A 21,077-nucleotide genomic window follows, 5' to 3' on the forward strand; every position below is an offset into this window, starting at 1 on the left:
CATGAGTGGGGGAGAGGGGCAGAGGGAGCCCAAGATAGAATTCCAAGCAGGCTCCACGCTTAGTGCAGAGACTGACATAGGGCTCTATCCCACGACTCTGCGATCATGACCTGAGCCGAAATCAAGTCAGATGCTCAACCGACTCAACTGAGCCATCCAGGCTCCCCCAGATGTTTATTTTTAAGTAGAGGCTGGAAATGAGAGCAGGTTGCTGGTGAGGTGGAGGATGTGACTGCACTCCGGGATGTGTGCCCACGGCCACTGCTGGTAACTAACACACTTCTAACTGCCCTCCGGATGATCAGTGACCTAGTCCTGTGGAGATCCAGCTGTGCATTTGGTAATAACTGCTTTCTCAAACTGTGCAAGTATTTAGCACAAGGTCTGATGTGTACTAAGTGATCAGTAAACGTTGGCTGAATAAATGAAATCCATCAATAGCGAGTAAGAGAGAGAGAGAGAGAGAGAGAGAGAGAGAGAGAGAAAGAGACTGAGACCAAGAGACAAGACTGAGGGAGGAGGCTTACAAAGACGGGTTCGATTCTGTCTTCCCTGGGAAGGAAGGCCATAGGTGCAGACAGCCTCCTTACCCCAAAAGAACGTAAAAGAGGACATACTGAAGAAACTGGGGCGCTAACCGATAACGAACAATCCGGGCCCACGGATGGCTGTTTCCAACGCCGGCACTTACTTATTGAGATTCTCCAGAGCAGCTGCCAGATGTTTGGAGTCAAACCGACAAGAATAATTTAACTCGTTGGCAATCTGCTGTCTCAGAATCTGCATCTGCCCCACCTGTGAACGAGGAAGAGGAAGAACAGGTGGAACACGCCACGCTGCAAAGGGACAGCAAGGAGGCAACACAAAGACGACAAGTTTTGACTGGAAGGATGACAACATTCCACAGGACTGGACTGGCTCCCCGGTGAAGACCAGCGTCATCCTTGACGGAGCATAAGGAACCCTGCAAGGGATGTGTGGACAGACGCCTATACGCCAACCTCAAATATCCCCAAAGTCTGATATTTTACAAAGTGACCCATTAACGTTCCGTTGTTCATGTATCAAAAAGGTGTCTGTATTGAAGCTCTATTTACGACCTTTTGCAATAAGTTCTCCAAGCTTAGTAGCTGCGAATGAGAAGCCCTCCTTCCTTTATTTGTCCTAAACTGAACTTTCTGGAGTCCTAAGGATGCCATTGTACTCCGTTATCCTAAAATTTGGTGAATATAAACCTATCTGCGTCACCTAGGATTACAGTTCACATAATCTTCTGGGTTATAAAATAACTCACATAAATTTTCCAAAAAGGCCCTTCTAACAATGATAAGCCCTCATCCATGGGTTCCTAACCATTTTTTTTTTTTTGGTATCCTGGACCTCTCTGGGAATCTGGGGAAGCCTACTGACACAGTCCAAGAATAATTCTTTTTTTTTCTTTTTAATGTTTATTATTTATTTTTTAAGAGACAGAGACAGAGCATGAGCAGGGGATGGCAGAGAGAGGGAGACGCAGAATCCGAAGCAGGCTCCAGGCTCCAAGCTGTCAGCACAGAGCCCGACGTGGGGCTCAAACCCACAAACCTTTAAGATCATGACCTGACCCGAAGTCAGACGCTGAGGTGACTGAGCCACCCAGGCGCCCCAGAATAATTCTTTTAAATGTGCAAAATAAAACATGAAGGATAACAATGGCAGCCAGTTGTAACCAAGTGTAATTCTCAAACTATTCAAAGAAGAGATCTGTGACACAGAATTATGTTAGCGTGGTGGATCAAGCATGTAATTTCCGAGTAGTGATGAGCATAAGCGATACGCGGAGACGTCTAGGACCCCTGCCAGGTGACGGGAAAGTACCTCTGGTCAGGTCTGGGGCGAAGTTCACATCATTCCAACAAAGTCCCAGTTGTTGGCATCAGGAAGTCAAAAGTAGACTGTGACTTTCTGTGCCAGTGAACTCCTTCTTTTCTGTTCTAGGGAAGCTATCCCCAAAAGATTAGCAAGAGAGACAGAGAGGAGGAGGAATAGGGGGAAGGTGTTTTATAATGTTAGCAACGGTGAGGGAGGAATAGACACATTTCCTCTGAGTGGTTGGCAGCAGAGAAAGGTTAAGAAAAAAAGAGGGGCCTTCCTGAAGAGCAAAGAAAAGATATTTAGATAAATGGAGCTCGTAACAGTTAAAAGCGTTAAATGACCTCAGATGTATTACTTTTGGCCACTATTCTTACTAGATTATTATTCTACTTACATGAAAAAAATAAAATCCAAAAAATGTTTTTATAAGAAACCTCTAGAAATAGAAAAATACTATTATTTAAAAATTAGAATAGGGCAAGGCCAAGGAGACAGTGGGTTCCCATCAGGCCACTCAAAAATGTCCTTTCAACTTTGATCTGCCCCATGTAATTCCTTCTTTTTAATGTTTATTGTTGACAGAACGAGAGAATGTGAGCAGGGGCGGTGCAGAGAGAGATGGGAACACAGAATCTAAAGCAGGCTCCAGGCTCTGAGCTGTCAGCACAAAGTCTGAAATGAGGCTCGAACTCACGAACCATGAAATCATGACCTGAGCCGAAGTTGGATGTTTAACCGACTGAGCCACCCAGGTGCCCCCCCACCCCTGCTCTGCCACGTAAATCCCTCTTAATTCTACTCTATGTCCAGGATTCCCTTGAAAATACCAATCTGGAAATGGAAACAGAAGTAAAGGCAGTTTAACCTAACTTGCTCTTATTTAAATATTGAATCTCAGTGACCAACATTTTCTCTTCGGTGCTCACCTACTACAAGCCTTTAAGAAGATTCTGGAGAGACTAAGGAGCCTGGGAGGTGATGCTATCTACCTATCTAGAGAGATCTTTGGGTTGTCATCTTTCTCCGTTTCTCTAGAGTTGCACGGATAGGGCAGCCACAACCGCATACGGCTATTTAAACTTAAACGGATTTAAATGAATAAAATTTAAAATTCAGTTCCTCACTCCCACAAGCCATGTCTTAAGCGCTCAGTACCTACATGGGGCCAACGGCTACCAGCAAACAGTGCAGAATATCTCCATCACTGTTCCAGATCAGCAAAAGACAAAAGGACAAATTGGTCCTTTGAGGGCTTTATGTAAAGAGCACTGACTTGCCGAAATACTTGGGTGATGACTGAAGTACCAGCAATTATGATTCACAGAGGTCTGTAAGAGCCACTAGGGAACCTCTCTGACGCATCCCTGCAACCTCCCTCAGCCTCCCACAGAGGTGAGACTCAGGCCTGTCTGACCTCAGGTAATTCTCCATTCCTCCTGAAAGCTTTCCAGCAATTAGAAACTTAGCCTGAGAAGCTCTCGATACCTGGAAATCACGTGGCTAAGGGACGTCCAGACATGGAACAAGAGGACATCCAGCAGAGCCAGAGGCTCTGTGTGTTACTTAATCTAAGTTTCCAAATTAAAACAAATTTTTTTTCACTGCAATTATGGGAAATATATTGTGAATTTGGCTGAGGCACCACGAGTACTGTCTCAACGAACAACTAACAGAATTGGGAACAAGAGAATGGAACTTCCGCAAATTCCCACAGCAGCCTACGCTTTTCCTGGGGTAGGTGATGTCTGTAACCATGGATTCGTTTTCCACCAGGAAACCTCCTCTTTCCCACGAGACAGTACGTAGGCTTTCTGAGGGGGGCAGCTAGTGTTTCCTTCAACTCTGTCTCGAAGCACGTGACAATGATTTGCACATGAGTGTTCGACAAAGCGTTGCTGAAGGTCTTGGGTCATCATGTGATGAGAGAAAGACACGCAGAACACGCAAAGCCAATGCCACAGCGTGAAGGCAGGAGCACAGATGAGCGACTCCCAAAGCGACTTGGATTTCCATCCGCCATGTTAATCTCTTCACCTCACTTTCTTACTCGTTTCCAAAGACCCGGTGTTCTCTGCAGGGTGTAAGGATAACTTGGGTCCTAGAGAACTTGGCTTTGTAACATCTGTGCGGACACAAGAGGGGAGAGAGGCAAATGTCCTGTTCTAGCACCTACTTGGAGAGGACCAGGGCTGGACACTGACAGAGCCGCTCAGTAAATAAACCTGTCACACCTCAGGACGGAGCATCCCTGAGGGAGGAAGGTTTCCATCTCCTAGTGTGAAAGCACTTCTTGCTCTAGGTCGTTTCAAAAAGAAACTGCTTTCTTCAGGTTAAGCAAAACGATGGGCCACATAAATGAAAACATACTCGAGAACAGCCCAGAAAGGAAGATAAAGGACAAATGAACTTAGAAATAATGATAAACTGAAGTGTTGTATTTTTGCTTTGATGACGCAAGAAGGAAGAGTAGCTTTCTTTGGGTGACAAAGTTACAAGAAGATAATAGTTGAAAAAATACAGTACTGATGATCACCCTCTCTCCCATAACATACCTTCATTATAGCCTCGAGATAAGCTGTCCAAATCTTCTGTGTTTTGGCAATGGCGGAAAGATAAATTTTATTCGAATTTGCTGAAAGGTGAAAATAAAATTTTCTATTTAGTAAATCTGGAAAAGCTAGTGTTACCTCCATCTCAGACTGGTTTCAGAACACTTACCCACTATGCTTTTTAGGGGGCTGACAGCATTCATAAGGGTTTTCAAGGTATCCTGCACAGCTCTGTCTCTCAGGATAATTTTCTGAAACATACTGAGGAAATTCTAAAACACGAAGACACAACAGAAGAACCAAACATAATGAACAAAATGAACAACACTCCAATGAACTCAAATGTGTATGGAACACAGCCTGGGCTAAGTCATAAAATGTTATAAAGGATGACAGGGAAACGGCAACTTCTAGGTCCTGTTAGAAATACCCCTTGCTCGGAGGAGTTGTTGGTTTCAAAGAGAGTCTCAACTTCCCCACATGAAACTCCCAAAACCGGTCCACCCAAAAAACTACCGTGTTGGCCAAGGAAATTCTAGTGTATTCTCAATTCTTATCTACCTGACAAGAAGCATGTATGTGTGTGCCTCGTGTCAGGATAGGAAAGCATGAAAGAAAAGTTAAATCTCTCCCAGGGTAGCAGGAACCATGCATGAAGGCCGAAAGGCTCACCTGTAGCTCTTTGACAATCATAAAGCACAGAAGCCTGTCTAACCCGTTCAGACCGAAAGTCCCCAAGGTGGTCTGGATTTCTGAGAAGAGCCGGCTGCTGGTCACTTCTTGGTGAGTCTTCATATCATACCAAGTGTTCAGCTGGTCAATGTGACATGTCATTCTAAAGGAAAGACAAAAAACTCAAAACCCAAAAGCAGCTCAGAGGTCATCCTGAGGAGATGGGGGACGTAACAGGATTTGGGCACCAGATATAAGGGATGACATGACGTGATTCGTTTAATAACGTCTGCGTCCAGGCACCCAGTGTATCTCACGGTGAATGCCCAATGGGCCAGGAAGGCAAAATTCAGTGAAATCACCGTTTCCTGCCCTATACCAGGTCACCGCTTGGACTAATTCATTTCCACTGAGTTGGACTGTTGTTTGGAGCTGAGAGGAGAGGCCAAGGTCGGATTTGGCTGTCAGGCTGGAAGGCATTAGCGCCCAGTTTTCACTCCATGGCGTCTTTCCTTAAATTCCCAAAGATCGGGATGTAAGAGGCTCGTGCCATTTCCACTTTGATAAGAAAAGAACTTTGAATCCTGCTGCCCTATCAAACATCTGTGGCTATGGCAACAAAGACGTTTCGTCTCTCCTCCCAGTTCTGGTCACCAACCAATGATTCCTTTTAGACTCAGGAGTGCGCGGACGGCAGTGCTAACAACCAATGGTATTTACTGAGCACTTCTTCGGTGTCAGGTTCTGTGCTCTTCGGGGTCATTGTCGTCATGGCTCTGCAATACATAAGCTGTGTGACCCTTGTTTTACAGATGACACAACAGAGCGAGGCCTGATTCTCACACCATATCCTTAACCACCATCTTCCTGTTCTCAAGTGCTGGCACGGAGACCTTAAATCACTTAAAAATATGTGCCCAGATCCCATTCCTGGGGTTTGACTCAGCAGGTCTGGGGTGGAAGCCCAGCCTCTGAAATTCCAGTGAACTCCACAGACGACACGCCCCCAGTTCTAAGACACATCTTTAAGGACATATCTTTAAGAAATGAGGCACGGGAGCGAAGGAAGCTTACATCTGGAAGTAATGGGAAGAACAAGATTTCCAGAACTGCATCCTACTTTAAGGCTTCGAAGAGTCCTGATTCGATCACCCAGGGCTGGCACTCTGAATGTGTCACTTGAGAGGCTCCCCATGTCGATGAGTAAGCCAATAACATGACATGGAAATCCCAAGCATGCTTAATCCTTCCTACAAGTCTTAACATGGCATTAGGTGGATAGTCTTCTAGAAGGGCTTCGGTGACCCACCCATGGGTACCCAGAAAGCAGGTGTTACAAAATGTTTTGGATCATTTACTCCTTTTGGCCCATGGGTCACAGACAAAGTTCATTTACGCTGTAACTTTTGGAAGAAGTTTACATACAGTGTACCAAGTTGCATAACTTTTGAAGAGATAAAAATAAGCCAGAATTTGAAGGCTGTACAAAGGAGACATGTCATAAGGCCATTTAGCTTACACAAATTCAACTATGCATGCACAGCTGGACAGAGAAAGAAGAGAAGTCCTCTTTTCCTGGGTAATCCCACCAACCATTCTACTCAGTGAGCATGTGCACAGGGGTAGACAGGACGCAGAAAACGCGAGCCTGCCCTTCCTTCAGCTGGGCTTCGTACCGACTACCTCATCAGAAGCTCAACTGAGAAGGAGAAGGAAAATGAGACGTAATGAGGGAAGGAGTGTGCAAGGGTCTCCCGTGGTGCCCACCTAAACTATTCTTAAGGGTGGTTTTGACCACAGGAGATGTTCACTCATGTGACTGTGTATATAAACTGTGATCCACTGTATGCAAAGCTACGCAGCCTGCCCTTAACAGCACGGCACTTAAGAGCTGGGCCCTGGAGTCAGAGGGCTGGTGTGTATTCTGGATCCACCATTTAGACCCAGATCTTGGGCAAGTGACTTAGCTTTACTAAGCCTCAGTTACTTCCCTTTAACATGGGAAGAATAACAATGCCTATGTCAGAGATGGCTGTAATGAGTATCAGGGATGCGTACAATGTGCTGAAAAGTGTGTACAAGGTAAATGTTACACAAGTGCGTGGGTGGGGGGGTAATCTCCAAAGGTCAGGGTCTGATAAATGTAAGACCTGGTGGCTGGAATGGAGGAGTGTGCCACAGTTACAGGTACAGATGAGCAAATCCGTAATAAAAAAAGTTTTAACATACTAGGGAGTCTGCAGGCCCAAGTGAGTAGAATGTTAGTTGGAAAGTGAGAAGAACATAAAACTAAAAGGTGGCTGAACAGACCTGAAAGTTATTTTGATCTCCATTTCCTTGGACTGGGGTCTCCTTAGTCCCACTGCAGAAAATACCCAGTCTCAAAAAAGTGACTCTAATAAACCCACTAGAGTGGATCCAAGTGTGGTAGGAACAAGGGTGTGATTTGAGGAAGATGTTCAGAGACTTCTATTGTCCACAGTGTTCAAGGCCCAGTGGAATTTAGATACACCTACTTTGGGTCTGTGATCCTCAAGATTTCTCTGCAGAGTCGACCAATAAATGTTACAGACTCGTCCACAGGGGTAAACTTTGGTATTGGGATATGAGTAGACTGGTACATACTCTGCCAGTCCTGAATCTAGAAACAAAACAAAACAAAACAAAACCATGAACACTTAGTACAGTGGGCCCTTGAACAACACAGGGGCTAGGGCACTGACCCACACACGGTTGAAAATCCACATACAACTTTTGAGTCACCTAACACTTAACTACTAATAGCCTACAGTTGACCAGTAAAGCCTTATCAATAACATAGTCCATTACCATATATTTTCTATGTTAAATGGATTATACCTTGTATTTGTACAACATAAGCTAGAGAAAAATGTTAAGAAAATCACAAGGAAAATACATTTTACAGTACTGTACTGTATCTATTGGGAAAAACCAGTGTATAAATGGACCCCTGCAGCTCAAAATGAACCCATGCAGCTTAAATCCGTGCTACTCCAGGGTCAACCGTACGTCTTTGATAAGATAACCAGTTATTCTTTTTCTACCTAGTTTTACAAATATGATGTTGCATAAACAGTGACAATAAATGCTCCTTGGTTTGGAAGAAAAAAACTTAAAACTGGGGTAATAGCCCCCGAGAAATGCTACACGTAACATTTATAAAAGAAGAAATATTTGTGAAAAGTGAAGTGACTGAGGAGAAGTTAGAAGAGAGATGGGAATTTCTGGCTTTTTGTCTTCTAGGTTAACATGCATCGACATGATAAAAGATTCCAAAATATCACAAGGCTGGAAGATGCTTAATCCTTCAAAAATGTCACCTGAATCACGTCAGTTCCCTAATCAAAAACTTACTCCTTGTCACTACTGACTAAAAAATCAAACTTCTCAGCCATGACACTTAAGAATCTGGTGTTCAAACAAGCCAATTAAAAAATAGGCAAAGGACTTAAGCAGACATTTCCCCAAAGAAGACATCCAAATGGTGAATGAGCACATGAAAAGATGCCCAACATCATTAGTCACCAGGGAAGTGCAAATCAAAACCACAATGAGATACCCTTTCACCCCTACGGGGACGTCTAGAATTTTTTTAAAAAAGCAAAACAAGAAGCGTTGGAAAGGATATGGAGAAATGAGAACCCTCAGATGCTGCTGGAAAGAATGAAAAATGCTGCAGGTGCTGTGGAAAATGGTCTGGTGGTTCATCCGTAAGTTAAACATAGAACTACCACATGACCCAGCAATTCTGCTGTTATGTGCATACTCCGATCAGGCCAACTGAACTCCTTGATTAAGCCTTCTGAACTCGATCACAGGAGTTATGACATTTACAACAGCTTCATTCTGTGGCCATTTAATTACATCTCCCTCCTCCTTAGGACGGCTCTTGGAGGTCAGGCGTCCTATAAACTTTTCTGGAACCCTCACGGCTCCTGAATGTACTCTGAAGGGATCTGTGACTATCTAATGCTAACCGATTTTTAGTAACCATTTAAATAAATTTTCTTATTGCTATTTCTGAGGTTCAGGGCATGTATTTTAAATGTCTGAATAACAAATATGGTCCAGAATTTTAAAATTTAATTAGATACCTTTGTTCTTAAGAAGTTATTACACTCTTGTTCCACATTATAATTTATAATACGAGAAACTTCTTCCTGCCAAATCTTCAGACCATAAATGTTGACATAGTCCTGTATGTACTCAAAAGAGCGATGGAATCCATCCATGGTAGCCCCCAACTCTTTCAGCTTGGGCATCAACTCACTTGGCTGTGCAAAAGAGGAAACACAAATCTATTACAGTGGGGTAGACTGTCAACCACTAATATCTACATTAGACTTTAAATAAGACCCCTCTCTAAAACACAGTGAGAGTTTAAGAGAGCTTTGGGGAAATACCCATTTCCTACCTCATCCAGCATGAGTGCTCAGACATTCAGCAAAGAAGAGGTTTCATTCATTTGGGAGGGGAGTCTCACACAAAAGAATATGGAAAATGAACGTTGATGATTTCTCTCATGTCATTTGATGAATATATCCAACCTTCAAATACTTAAAATATTTTAAATTGAATTTACTGGAGTGAAAAGAACCCTAGATACAAGTTCTAGGCCCATTTTTGTTTTCCTCCTGAGAAAAATGATCTGTTAGGTCAAGGCAAATAAAAAATTACAGGCCAGGGGCACCTCAGTGGCTCAGTCGGTTGGGTGCTGACTTCAGCTCAGGTCATGATCTCGTGGTCTGTGGGTTCGAGCCCCGCATCAGGCTCTGTGCTGACAGCTCAGGGCCTGGAGCCTGCTTCGGATTCTGTGTCTCCCTCTCTCTCTGCCCCTCCCCTGCTTGCTCTCTGTCTCTGTCTCTCTCTCAAATAATAAACATTCAAAAAATTAAAAAAAAAAAAATTACAGGCTTTATAGTCCTGATCTGCTTTAGGGTTAAGAAATTCTTTTAAGAAGTGACCCTGAATCACAGATATCTATTCAATTCTTAAATTGGGGGATCAACAAGTGAAGGAAAGGGCTGGTTCTGGTAAGGATTTTCTTATCATAAGAAAGGATTACAACATAGGATCAAAAAACACATCAGTGTATTGCGCTGCCCATCATATATCAGGTATGTGTTAGGAGGAAAGGTGTTGTTCACGACAGTTCTGCAAGCTGGGCAGAGAGAAAGGACAGACCCACTTGGTCATCTGGTACCTTGGCTCGGGGGTTGAAGATCAGTCCCTTATGAAGAGCAAAAGCAACACGTTTAACTAGCTCCTTTCTTATTCCATCTTCCAGCAACTGTTTTGGATCCACCTACGTGCAAAGCAAAAAGCAAAAAATGGCCGTGAGGAAAAGTTCAGCCATGATGAAACCCAAAGGAAAGACAGTTTCTGCAATCTGCAGGGAAGCACTTTCCCACCCCATTTCCCAGTGATTGGGACTTTTCTCCTTTCCTGTCTCTTTGATCTTGCGCAGCTTGGACAGAATTGTTGAACCTGTCACCTCCTTAGGACTCGGCTGGCCTCCGTAAAATTCATGATGGTGATTTCACAACATGACATCCCAAAGATGGTGGGTATGAAGAATTTTAAAGTGCCTCTCTCATTTTAATCATTTCATTAAAAGTAAAAAGTGCCTTTTCTTCTCACCAGGAGCAGAGGGGAATGAACGGCCTGGACTTGCCTTTCTTCCAGACGCCACCTACATGCGCATGAGCAAGCTCAAACTTGGGCTTGGACAGACTTAACAATTCTCTTTTCTTCCAGCATTCTTGGAATGCTGTTTGTAATTAGGGAGATAAAACAGGAAGGCAAATCTGCTATCTACCTCTATAAGCTGATTTTGCTGGTTCTTTTTTCTGTAATGAGAAAGCATCCATTATTCCCTAAAAGACAGCCTCCTGTCAAATCCAGAAAACATCAAATAGGTTTAACATAATCCCTTGAAATTCCCTACAACTTGTTTCTTATATTTTTAATTTGCAAAGTACCATTACTTTTAAAAGTCATAAAGACAAACGGATGGGTTCCATCTGGGTTTGATTATATTTAAACTTTAAGAATGGCAATTGCAATGAAAGTTACACAAAATACAATGGCCAGGGAAACATGCTGAGCTACACCATGACTATACAATCAGCAAAAGCCAGACTTCGGACAAACAACAAGTCAGAGGCTGTGGGTTCCTGACCAGATAAACTGTGAGAAAGGAAAAGAATGGAGGAGAAACCTGAAGACTTAAAAGATAGAATGTATTTTTTTTTTTAAATGTATTGTCAACAGATTGACTTTAGATAATAAAACTCTAAATGGAGAGACTAGGACTAGGTCAGGGCACATGAGGAGGATCCTGGGGTAGGAGCTGGGAAATTATATTTCTTGACTTGGGTGGTGGTTGTAATAACCCATTAAACTATGTGAATGGATCTACAGCTTTCAGTATTTGTGCCCTGTTTCACAATACAAAGGTAAATTATAACTAGATATAATAAACGAGGAAAAAGAAATCAAAGAAGTAACATGACATTTTCAAAGAAATACTCCTTATAAAGAACAGATTTAGTGAGGGGCACCTGGGTGGCTCAGTCGGTTGAGCATCCAAGTGTTGATTTCAGCTCAGGTCACAATCTCATGGTTCGTGAGTTCAGGCTCTGAGATCAGCTCTGCATTGATGGCGCCAAGCCTGCTTGAGATATTCTCTCTCTCTCTCTCTCTCTCTCTCTCTCTCTCTCTCTCTCTCTGTGTGTGTCTCTGCCCCTCCTGCCACTCGCATACATGCACACACGTGTGCATGCTCTCTCTCTCAAAATAAACATTAAAAAAACAGATTCTTTATTAAAAAAAAAAAGATTTAGTGAAAAAGAGTTAACTGTTTTCAAGAAAACAAAGGTCTTAAATGGTCCTTCCAATTTTTCTAAACCTTGCACCAATCTATAGAGTGCTTGCAGCTTAGAGAATGCCCCTTGCACACAGCCCCTTCCCTCACATTTCTATCCCCTCCTCTGAAGTTAATAACAGTTAACCCTTTTCACATGGATCCTCCAGACCTTTCTCTATTAACTTCTACACATAAATATTGTCCTCAATACATAGTTAATTTAAAAAGTCTAAATGGGACCATAATACGTATGTATACACACACACACACACACACACACACACACACACACACTGTTCTGCAATTTGCTTTTTCCACTTTAAATTTTAGAAATCTTTTGGTGGTAAAAGCTTTTTTTAACTTTTATTTCTTTTTGAGAGACGGAGTGCGAGTGGGGGAGGGGCAGAGAGAGAGGGAGACCCAGAATCCGAAGCAGGCTCCAGGCTCTGAGCTGTCAGCACAGAGCTTGATGCGGGGCTCAAACCCACGAACTGTGAGATCATGGCCTGAGGCAAAGTCAGAGGCTAACCACCCAGGCGTCCCGAGTGGTAAAAGCTTTTTGAACAGCAGCCAAACAATCTCCAGTAGGAACACACCATGATATATTCAGCCATTCTCTCACTGATAAATGCTTAGATTATTTCTATTCTTTTTTTGTATGGCTACCTCCGACAATGAACATCTATACATACATCTCTGTGTATATCTCACTTGTTTTACGTCATATGGATTAAAGGACACTTACACTTTTCATAAATGTCTGAAATAGATGCTTAACATTAGCGGGCTGAAGACTTGTGAGGGCCACCGGATCTGTTACCGAAAGCCGAACTGTTAGACTGGCAGAGAAAGTCTACTGGGTTGAATATGGTCAAGATGATATTCTCCCTGGCTCTCATCTGAAAGACTGTAGCAAAAGATCTGCCTTTTTCATAAGCAGGCTTTCTTTTGATAATTATTGTTAATTATGAGGTTTTATTATATCCTTTCTTTTTTTTTTAAATTTTTTTTTTTCAATGTTTTTTATTTATTTTTGGGACAGAGAGAGACAGAGCATGAACGGGGGAGGGGCAGAGAGAGAGGGAGACACAGAATCGGAAACAGGCTCCAGGCTCCGAGCCATCGGCCCAGAGCCCGACGCGGGGCTCGAACTCACGGACCGCGAGATCGTGACCTGGCTGAAGTCGGCCGCTTCACCGACTGCGCCACCCAGGCGCCCCTATTATATCCTTTCTGTACTGGTCATTTTGCATGTAAGATGCTTAATCTTACCAGGATTTATCACCACTTTATGGATTAGTAAGAAGTGACTACCTCCATGTATACTCTTTGCATATCAACTGAACTAAACTGGCATCAGGTCTAAAGGATGTTCAGTGGATTCTGTGAATATTCTAGGAGTACAATGGTATTTCAGCACACATCCAGAAACCATACACTAAAGTTTCATTTCTATTTAGGTTTTCTTGGATTTTATTAACATTAAGTGTTAATCTGGCAATTCAATAGATACACATTGAAAAAAAAAATCAGAAATATATAGATTCCACTGATGTCTGATAAATGAAAAAGAAATACAAGCACCATGAACTCTGTGAATGGGCACATCTCTAGTCATCATAGAATTACAAATTAAAATAGTATGGAGATAACACTTTATACTCTTTGGGGAGCAAAAACTAAAACATAGATAGTAACATATATTGTCAAAAATGTGGACAGACACCAGAGAAACAGTCATTTCAGAAGGCAATCTGGCAGTACTGAGAGAAATTAAGTATAAATACACCCTAAGACCTAGTGACCCAGACCTGGGGAGGCAGATTTCAGACACAGGCCCTACAGCAGGGACATGTTCAGAGATGCTCATGATAATGGGGAGCGTTGGAGTGAAAATGACAACAACATAGGTGTCTGGGTCTTGGGGAGTGGTTAAGTAAAATGTACAATTCTACACAGCAGTAAGAAGTAACCAACGGCCCAACCCACAGCAATACAAACAAATTTCAAAAGCAGTAACTAGCGAGAAGAGTTGGAAAAAAGAATGAGCCTTAGAGTACAATATGATGTAGACAAATCAAACACATGCACACATAAAGTAACACCTCATGTTTAAAATACGGGATCACTTGCCTCTTTAGGGGCAGAAATCAAACATATAGAGCGGGTGCTTTTGGGGATGGAAATGGGAATGGGTGTTCAGATGAGAAAGAAAGGATGAAGAGAGGAACGTGCACGCATCAGTGAGGACAATGGCCAGACAATGACGATGGGTTAGGATCAGCTCAGCTCTCTGCACCTGAGATGCGATATAAAAATACTAAAAGGAAAGAAGGGTGGGAGAGAGTGAGCCAGCTGTTTGGCCAAAGGGAAACGAACTATTTTGTTTCATTATTACAAAAATTCAATAAGTGGCGCCTGGGTGGTTCAGCGGGTTAAGCATCCAACTTTGGCTCAGGTTATGATCTCATGGTTTGTGAGTTCAAGCCCCGAATGGGGCTCTGCACTGACAGTGTGGAGCCTGTTTGGGATTCTCTCTCTCACCCTCTCTCTCTGCCCCTTCCCCACTCTCTTGGTCTCAAAATAAATGATAAAAAAATTTTTTTAATAAAAAAATTCAATAAAATGGATTTTTCTTAGATTTAAGTAACTCTTGGGCATGATGAAAAATCAGGATTATAATGCTCTCCCTTCCTCCATCAACAAACGAGTAAAATGAAGATGGAGAGCTGCATGTGAAATACTAAGGGATCCAAGATGACAATCGCCTTCCCTGTTCCCCATGGGAGAAACACCCTGGTGATCCAAACTAAGAGTCTTATTACTACAAGGCCACGTGGATGAGTATCAAAGCTGTTACCTTGATGATGCCAACCAAAGTTGTCTTCATCATTAAGATGCCTTCAGTAAAAATGGAAATAGCATGAGTAAGCTTGGCAACCTTTAACAAAGAAAAAAAAGTTAATGAAGTACTTCAGATAAAAGACCCATCCTTTCTAAGGGAAGTGAAAATAACTGGCTGACAGCCTGAAATGAACAAAGACAGCGGGAGTGATGGGCCCCGGTCAGAAATGAGGTGCTGTGGTGTAAGCAAGGCACTGCCATTGGACATGCTGGGCAGGGTCAGCAGACATGAAATAGTTCTTAAACGCTGACCAATCATCTCCCCTTCTTTGGGCCTCAGTTTCTCATACATAAAAGGCAGGCAGGATTCAATGAGATGGATGGTCCTTTCCAAGTAGAAAAGGCTCACCAAAGGTCTAAAAAGTTAATCTTTACCGCTTTCTATGAGTTTTTTCAAGCCACACCGGGAGGCACTGATATGGTAGACAGGTGCTGTGTTTTTCAGTTAGAATAAATATGTAAATTTCAAGCTTGAAGATTGAAATTCCTGATACAATTTTTGGAGCTGTGTCAGAGGTGGTAGAAATTGATGCTGGGATGAAAGGTGATCACAGTGGACTTCGTAATGTCAATTTCCACTTGATTTCACTTTTTTCACATCTTTAATTTTAAGTTCAGGAGAAAGAAAAGCAGAGGTATTTGGGAGGAACCACCTCTGAGGCTGCTTACTTATTGAGTGGCTTCACAGTCTGGCTGTAGGAAATGGTTTAATGGAATCCAGATTACTTTGAGCCATTGATCTGATGTACAAAGCAGGAACCCGAATGCAAAAGGTCTAGGCAATCTAACCCAAAGAGAAGAAGGGCTGGTTCATCAGGGCTGTTCACGGAGAAAAGAGGCCAGCTGAGCTCCCCGTCCTCTGAGAACACTCAGGCAGGCAAGGCCTGAAATAACCCAGGACGCGGTAACGAATGAAGCTATCACAGGAGAGTAGGAAAAGACAAATCATAATTGGTCTGGTGCTCCTAGGGATATGGCAGGCGACACAGACCCGTGACACATCGTGGTTTGGGTTTTAAATCATCAAAAGGCAGAAGTTAAAGGGACACGCCACCTCGTATCGTGGGCCAAGCTGAGCATAGTCCCTCAGTTTGTCTTTGTCCAGGCGGGTTGGCACTTCAATGATATCGTGGGTCTGAAGCTTTATGATCTTTAGAAGAGAAGTAAACATGCTTTCTGGAATGATCTGCAAAACCTTTAGTGAAAGAGAAAAGAAGGAAAACCATTGGACATGTCTTTTATTTTTCTTAGCTGATAAATGCCAGGATGGCAGTTAAGACAGCACCACCTTGTACACACAGGCATTTGTCTACAGAAAGGGACGGGAAGGGACGTAACGAGGTACTTTAATATCTGCTCTCAGGCCCACGGCTACATTCTTTCAAACGTTAATTGCTCACAAGATACACAGCTAATCCCCATACACGTGCAGCAAAAAGATGTATCTTTTCCACGTTATAAACTTGTAAAAGACTGAGGTTCGGAGATGTTAAGTAACGTGGCCGTGGCGCAGTCAGCAGGTGACACAGCGAAATTTTGCAGCCAGGTCTGTCTGGCTCCACGCTGTACCGTAAGTTACTGAAACGAGGACCAAAGTTCCCGGGAAAACTTACAGCTCTGACTAGGATGTGCTGGATCTAGATCTGGTTCTTTTACCAACTAGCTCTGTGACTTTAAAGAAGCCAATATGATCTCTATTCCTCAGTTTCTGTTAAGCGCAGAATGGGAGTTAATACCACCAGCACTTAAAAACCAGGTGTAAAAGTTCTCTGAAAGTAAAAACACATCTGCATATCCACAATACCAGTAAGAGTAAGTTTATTTTCAGGTATTGCAAGTTTCTGGAATCAAGTTAAGAATAAGGGAAAGGAACACGGGTATACTTTTCATGGGGCCCCAAGCATCCTCTTTGTATTTAGAAGAGCAGTCAGTTTGCCCATAAAATAAATGTCACCTTGATGCATTTCTTACCTTTCTCACATAGGACACCAATTCACCAGAGTAATATTGGGACACACTGAGAAGGTCAGGACTATTTGCTTGATTAATACGAAGAAGGGGAAGATCGAGGGCAGAGGCAAGCTGCAAGAAAAGTAGGTACATGTGTTTCTCCATTTCCAGAAGTCCTAGAAATCTCTTTCCAGAAATAGTAACATACAACAAAGCTCTGGGGCTTTACCCAAGGTAATGCAACAACCACTGACTCATCAAAGTCATTAATAGTTTCTGACGATGATACACTTTCTAAAAAAACGACAGTCATCTGCTTTGGTAGTGGTTCTCAAATTGTGGTCCCGGGACCAGCAGCATCAGCATCAGCATCAGCCAGGACTTGTTACAGATGCCAATTTTTTTTTTTTTTATGCTTATTTACTTTTGAGAGAGAGAGAGAGAGAGAGAGAGAGAGCGCAAGCACAAGCAGGGAAGGGGCAGAGAGAGAGGGAGACACAGAATCTGAAGCAGGATCCAGGCTCTGAGATGTCGGCACAGAGCCCGACGCGGGGCTCGAAATCATGAACAGCGAGATCATGACCTGAGTGGAAATCAGGCACTTAACTGACTGAGCCCCTCAGGTGCCCCCCCAGGTGACTGTGATGCCCCACAAGTTTGACAGCCACTGTGTTCCAGAAGGCAGCTACTCTTCTACGGAAATCAGACACTGTGACTGATGGCTGACTGTACTCATTCCAAACTGAGAGGTCACAGCATGGAAGAAGTACCATTATTTTCTGTACCACTCGGAAAGAAGCGAACACGCTGACGGTGAACTACGATGTGCCGTCAGTCATAAAACCCATCCCCAATTAGAGAGATGTTTAAATACGAAAGAAAGTGCATCTCAGAACTGATACATGAGGCAACTCTGTCAGAAGACGCTGAGTAAATTTTTGTTCATTTCTCTCGATCTGGAATTATCTTGGGAGCACAGCTACCCTTGTGTTGTCCACCACTGTTCCCTAACCTTTGGAGGGGATCCTAGCTTGTAGCAGAGGCTCAACAAGAGTTTTTTTTAAATGAGTAAGTAAAAGGACTTACTTCACATCTAGGGAAAAAAGGACCCACGTTTTTAGTATACTGGTAACACTTGAAAAAACGTATTTTTTAATGTAAACACTACCTTCTGTAAGACACCCAACTTGTATTAATTGAAACTTCCAATATGCGTAGCATCTTTTCAAACTTTGCTCTCATGGAAAAACTGCTAACAATTTTCAGCTTATAAAAATACTTAAATTACCTTTTTTTAATGTTTACTTATTTTTGAGAGACAGAGGCAGAGCACGAGTGGGGGAGGGACAGAGAGACAGAGAGGGAGACATAGAATCCGAAGCAGGTTCCAGGCTCTGAGTTGTCAGCACAGAGCCCGATGCGGGGCTCGAACCCACGAACCACGAGATCAAGACCTGAGCCAAAGTCGGATGCCCAACCGACTGAGCCACCCAGGTGTCCCAAATTACCTAACTTTCTAAAAGAATGAAATCTCGGGCTGAATTTAGGCATGAGGTAGTAACGGAGACCAATTCTTCCCTAGTGACTAAGAACATGACCTAACTGTTCTCTGCTTACCTTCAAGAATGTAGCTCTGAGTTTAGTGACCATGGACGGGCTTACCCTTATGCTTTCTTGCATGATAGATGTGAAACTGTGAAGAGAGAAAAATGGTAAGGACACATCCGCAGTGGCCTTCATCCAGGGGAAATGGTAGGCTGGCCACATTACCTGTCAATTAATTGCCAAGCAAAAGAAAGGTCCCCAACGATCTGCATTGTGATCAGGACCTCCTCTTTAATGTTAATGGTTCGGATCATTTGGTGAAGAAACTTGCGAGTGTCAGCAAGAAACTGACATACTTGCAGATTTGATTCCAACTGGTGAAATTCTTGAACCTGTGTTACATAAATACATTTAATTAAAAAATTCCGAATGGCTTCTCTGGTGTTCATTTTTCCCTGAAAACATTTCAAAAAGGCATGTTATGTACTAAGAATTCCCTGGCAAAATTTCTGTTTCAAACGATAACCCTAGAAATGTATAAGCCAAGTCATAACGTAATGCACAGGTTTCTAGGATTAGAAAATGTTCTGCTCTTTTTTTTTCTGTACATAGATGACATAGTGAGTGGGTGCTTCTATCTTCCATGTGAGTACTGATAAAGGCATATTAGAAAATCCTCTTAATTTTGAAGATTTGCAGGATTGCTAAAACACAGAGTAAGTCACACTATACCAGGGTGTTGGCACGTGTACATTAAGTTCTTTTGTTGTACTCCTTAAAACAAAAGAACGACTCCCCTGTGTCCTGAGTGTTTTTTCTGTTTTCTTTCTTTAACATTTTTTAAATTTATTTTTGAGAGAGAGAGACAGAGCATGAGCAGGGGAGGCACAGAGAGAGAGGGAGACACAGAATCCGAAGCAGGCTCCAGGCTCCGACCTGTCAGCACAGAGCCCAATGCGGGGCTCAAACTCACAGACTATGAGATCGTGACCTGAGCCAAAGTTGGACGCTTAACTGACCGAACCACCCAGGCACCTCATCCTGAAATTTTAATGTATGTAATTCAAGGTGCCTGGGCCATGGTCAAAATGAATGGCACAAATGATAAAAAGCATCTGAGATTCACAAAGTTGTTTGTAGTTGTAATGTAGACTAGAAGGTCCAGAAAGCAACCAAAATAGGAATTGCACCAGTGGGCAATTGTTTGGAATGTCTAAGGAAACCGACAAGTTCATAGTGGAGCACTGTTTTGTATTGTCATTCATAGGGATCATAAAACCTCTCAAAAGTAATAAAAGCCTATAAGAAAGTATGCCGGGGCTACCTGGCTGGCTCGGGCCAGAGAGCATTAGACTCTTGATCTTGGGGTTGTGGGTTCTAGTCCCATGTTTGGGTGTAGATATTACTTAAAAATAAAAGAAAGGATGCCAAAGAAAGTATTAATTATATTTCTAAAGATATAAAATTATCCCATCTGGGCAGGGTTCCAGATAAGTATGGACAATGTTTTAAATAGTTTATGGTTATTGTTCTCATGCGCTTATTTTCCATTTTAAACCTAGTTTAAAAACCTAGTTTAAAGCTAGTTTAAACCTACTTAAGCATACAATTAAAATTTTAAGAGTCGGGAAGTATAATCCTTCTTTTTTGAATCTGAGTAGATAATATCTGAGTAGATAAAAAACAAACTATTTTTTTTCCAGAAGAGAAAACATCACATATAAGCATATGATCATTATACAACTGTGGTCATTGTTGCGCATTCCTTTGTAGTTTTTCTCTCCCCAAACTCTCTCCCAATCTAAAAATGGTGCCTACTTGTTGGGATGAGCACTGGGTGTTGTACGTAAGCGATGAGCCATGGGAATCTACCCCAAAAACCAAGAGCACACTTTACGCATCATATGTCAGACAGTTTGACAGTAAATTATATTAACAACAAAACAAAACACACAAAAAAATACAGATTTTGCTTTTACTGCCTTTCCACAATCTCCCAATGTTTCCATGTTGTCTTCATAATTATTAAATATAATTATGTTTCTGCAAGTTGAGATATCATTTTTGCTAGCATTCTTTTCACACTGGTCACTGCATTATTTTCCCAATTTTAGGACACTGGATAAAATACGACAATGAGCGTATTTTGCTTTTTTTTTTTTTTTTTTTTGCTCTGATGAAATATTCTCTTAGCTGTATTTCCAGGACCAGATCTTCTGGGTGGATCCACAAGTATGATTCGTGATCCAAGAATTGTCATTTATTTATGTATTTATTCATTAGTTTTAGTTATGTAAGTAATCTCTTCCCCCCCCATGGGGGGTGAGAACTCATGACTCTGAGATCAGGAGTCCTACGCTCCTCCAGCCAGGTGCCCCATGAACTGTCGCTTACAAAGAGTTTTCTTACCTCCTCCAAAGCTTGTATTAGTTGCACAGTTTTTCTGCCCGCAGCTGTTGAATCATCATAATTTAAAGACAGTATTTGTTTCGAGATCTCCCTGAACCAAGCTTGAAGGTTTTCTATTAACACAGAAACAAGGAGAGACTGCTGAAATCCCAGAACTGTGGTAGCCGTGGCTTTGAATTTTATTGCACAATCCTTCACAAATCTAGCCCTTATTCACAGACCTTTCCCTCAGTACCTGACATTGCCCTTGGTATTCTCTAAACAGGAACCACCAAAACACCTTGGGTATGTGACCTAGGGGAGAG

General features: G+C 42.4%; 1 protein-coding gene across 1 annotated transcript in view; it reads right to left on the minus strand.

Annotated features, from left to right (window-relative positions):
• Positions 1 to 21,077, minus strand: part of WASHC5 (WASH complex subunit 5) — a 63,950-nt gene that overhangs the window by 14,248 nt on the left and 28,625 nt on the right. The window contains exons 12-24 of the mRNA XM_058699031.1: positions 20,773 to 20,885; positions 18,589 to 18,755; positions 18,436 to 18,511; positions 16,840 to 16,950; positions 15,923 to 16,063; positions 14,825 to 14,905; positions 10,300 to 10,401; positions 9,191 to 9,370; positions 7,592 to 7,716; positions 5,076 to 5,238; positions 4,573 to 4,675; positions 4,407 to 4,486; positions 692 to 795 (exon numbers count right to left, since the gene is read on the minus strand). Of these exons, the coding sequence (XP_058555014.1) occupies positions 692 to 795; positions 4,407 to 4,486; positions 4,573 to 4,675; positions 5,076 to 5,238; positions 7,592 to 7,716; positions 9,191 to 9,370; positions 10,300 to 10,401; positions 14,825 to 14,905; positions 15,923 to 16,063; positions 16,840 to 16,950; positions 18,436 to 18,511; positions 18,589 to 18,755; positions 20,773 to 20,885 (1,546 nt within the window). The remainder of the gene's footprint in view (positions 1 to 691; positions 796 to 4,406; positions 4,487 to 4,572; positions 4,676 to 5,075; positions 5,239 to 7,591; positions 7,717 to 9,190; positions 9,371 to 10,299; positions 10,402 to 14,824; positions 14,906 to 15,922; positions 16,064 to 16,839; positions 16,951 to 18,435; positions 18,512 to 18,588; positions 18,756 to 20,772; positions 20,886 to 21,077) is intronic.

The sequence above is a fragment of the Neofelis nebulosa genome, chromosome 14, assembly GCF_028018385.1.
Source record: "Neofelis nebulosa isolate mNeoNeb1 chromosome 14, mNeoNeb1.pri, whole genome shotgun sequence".
Lineage (NCBI taxonomy): Eukaryota > Metazoa > Chordata > Mammalia > Carnivora > Felidae > Neofelis > Neofelis nebulosa.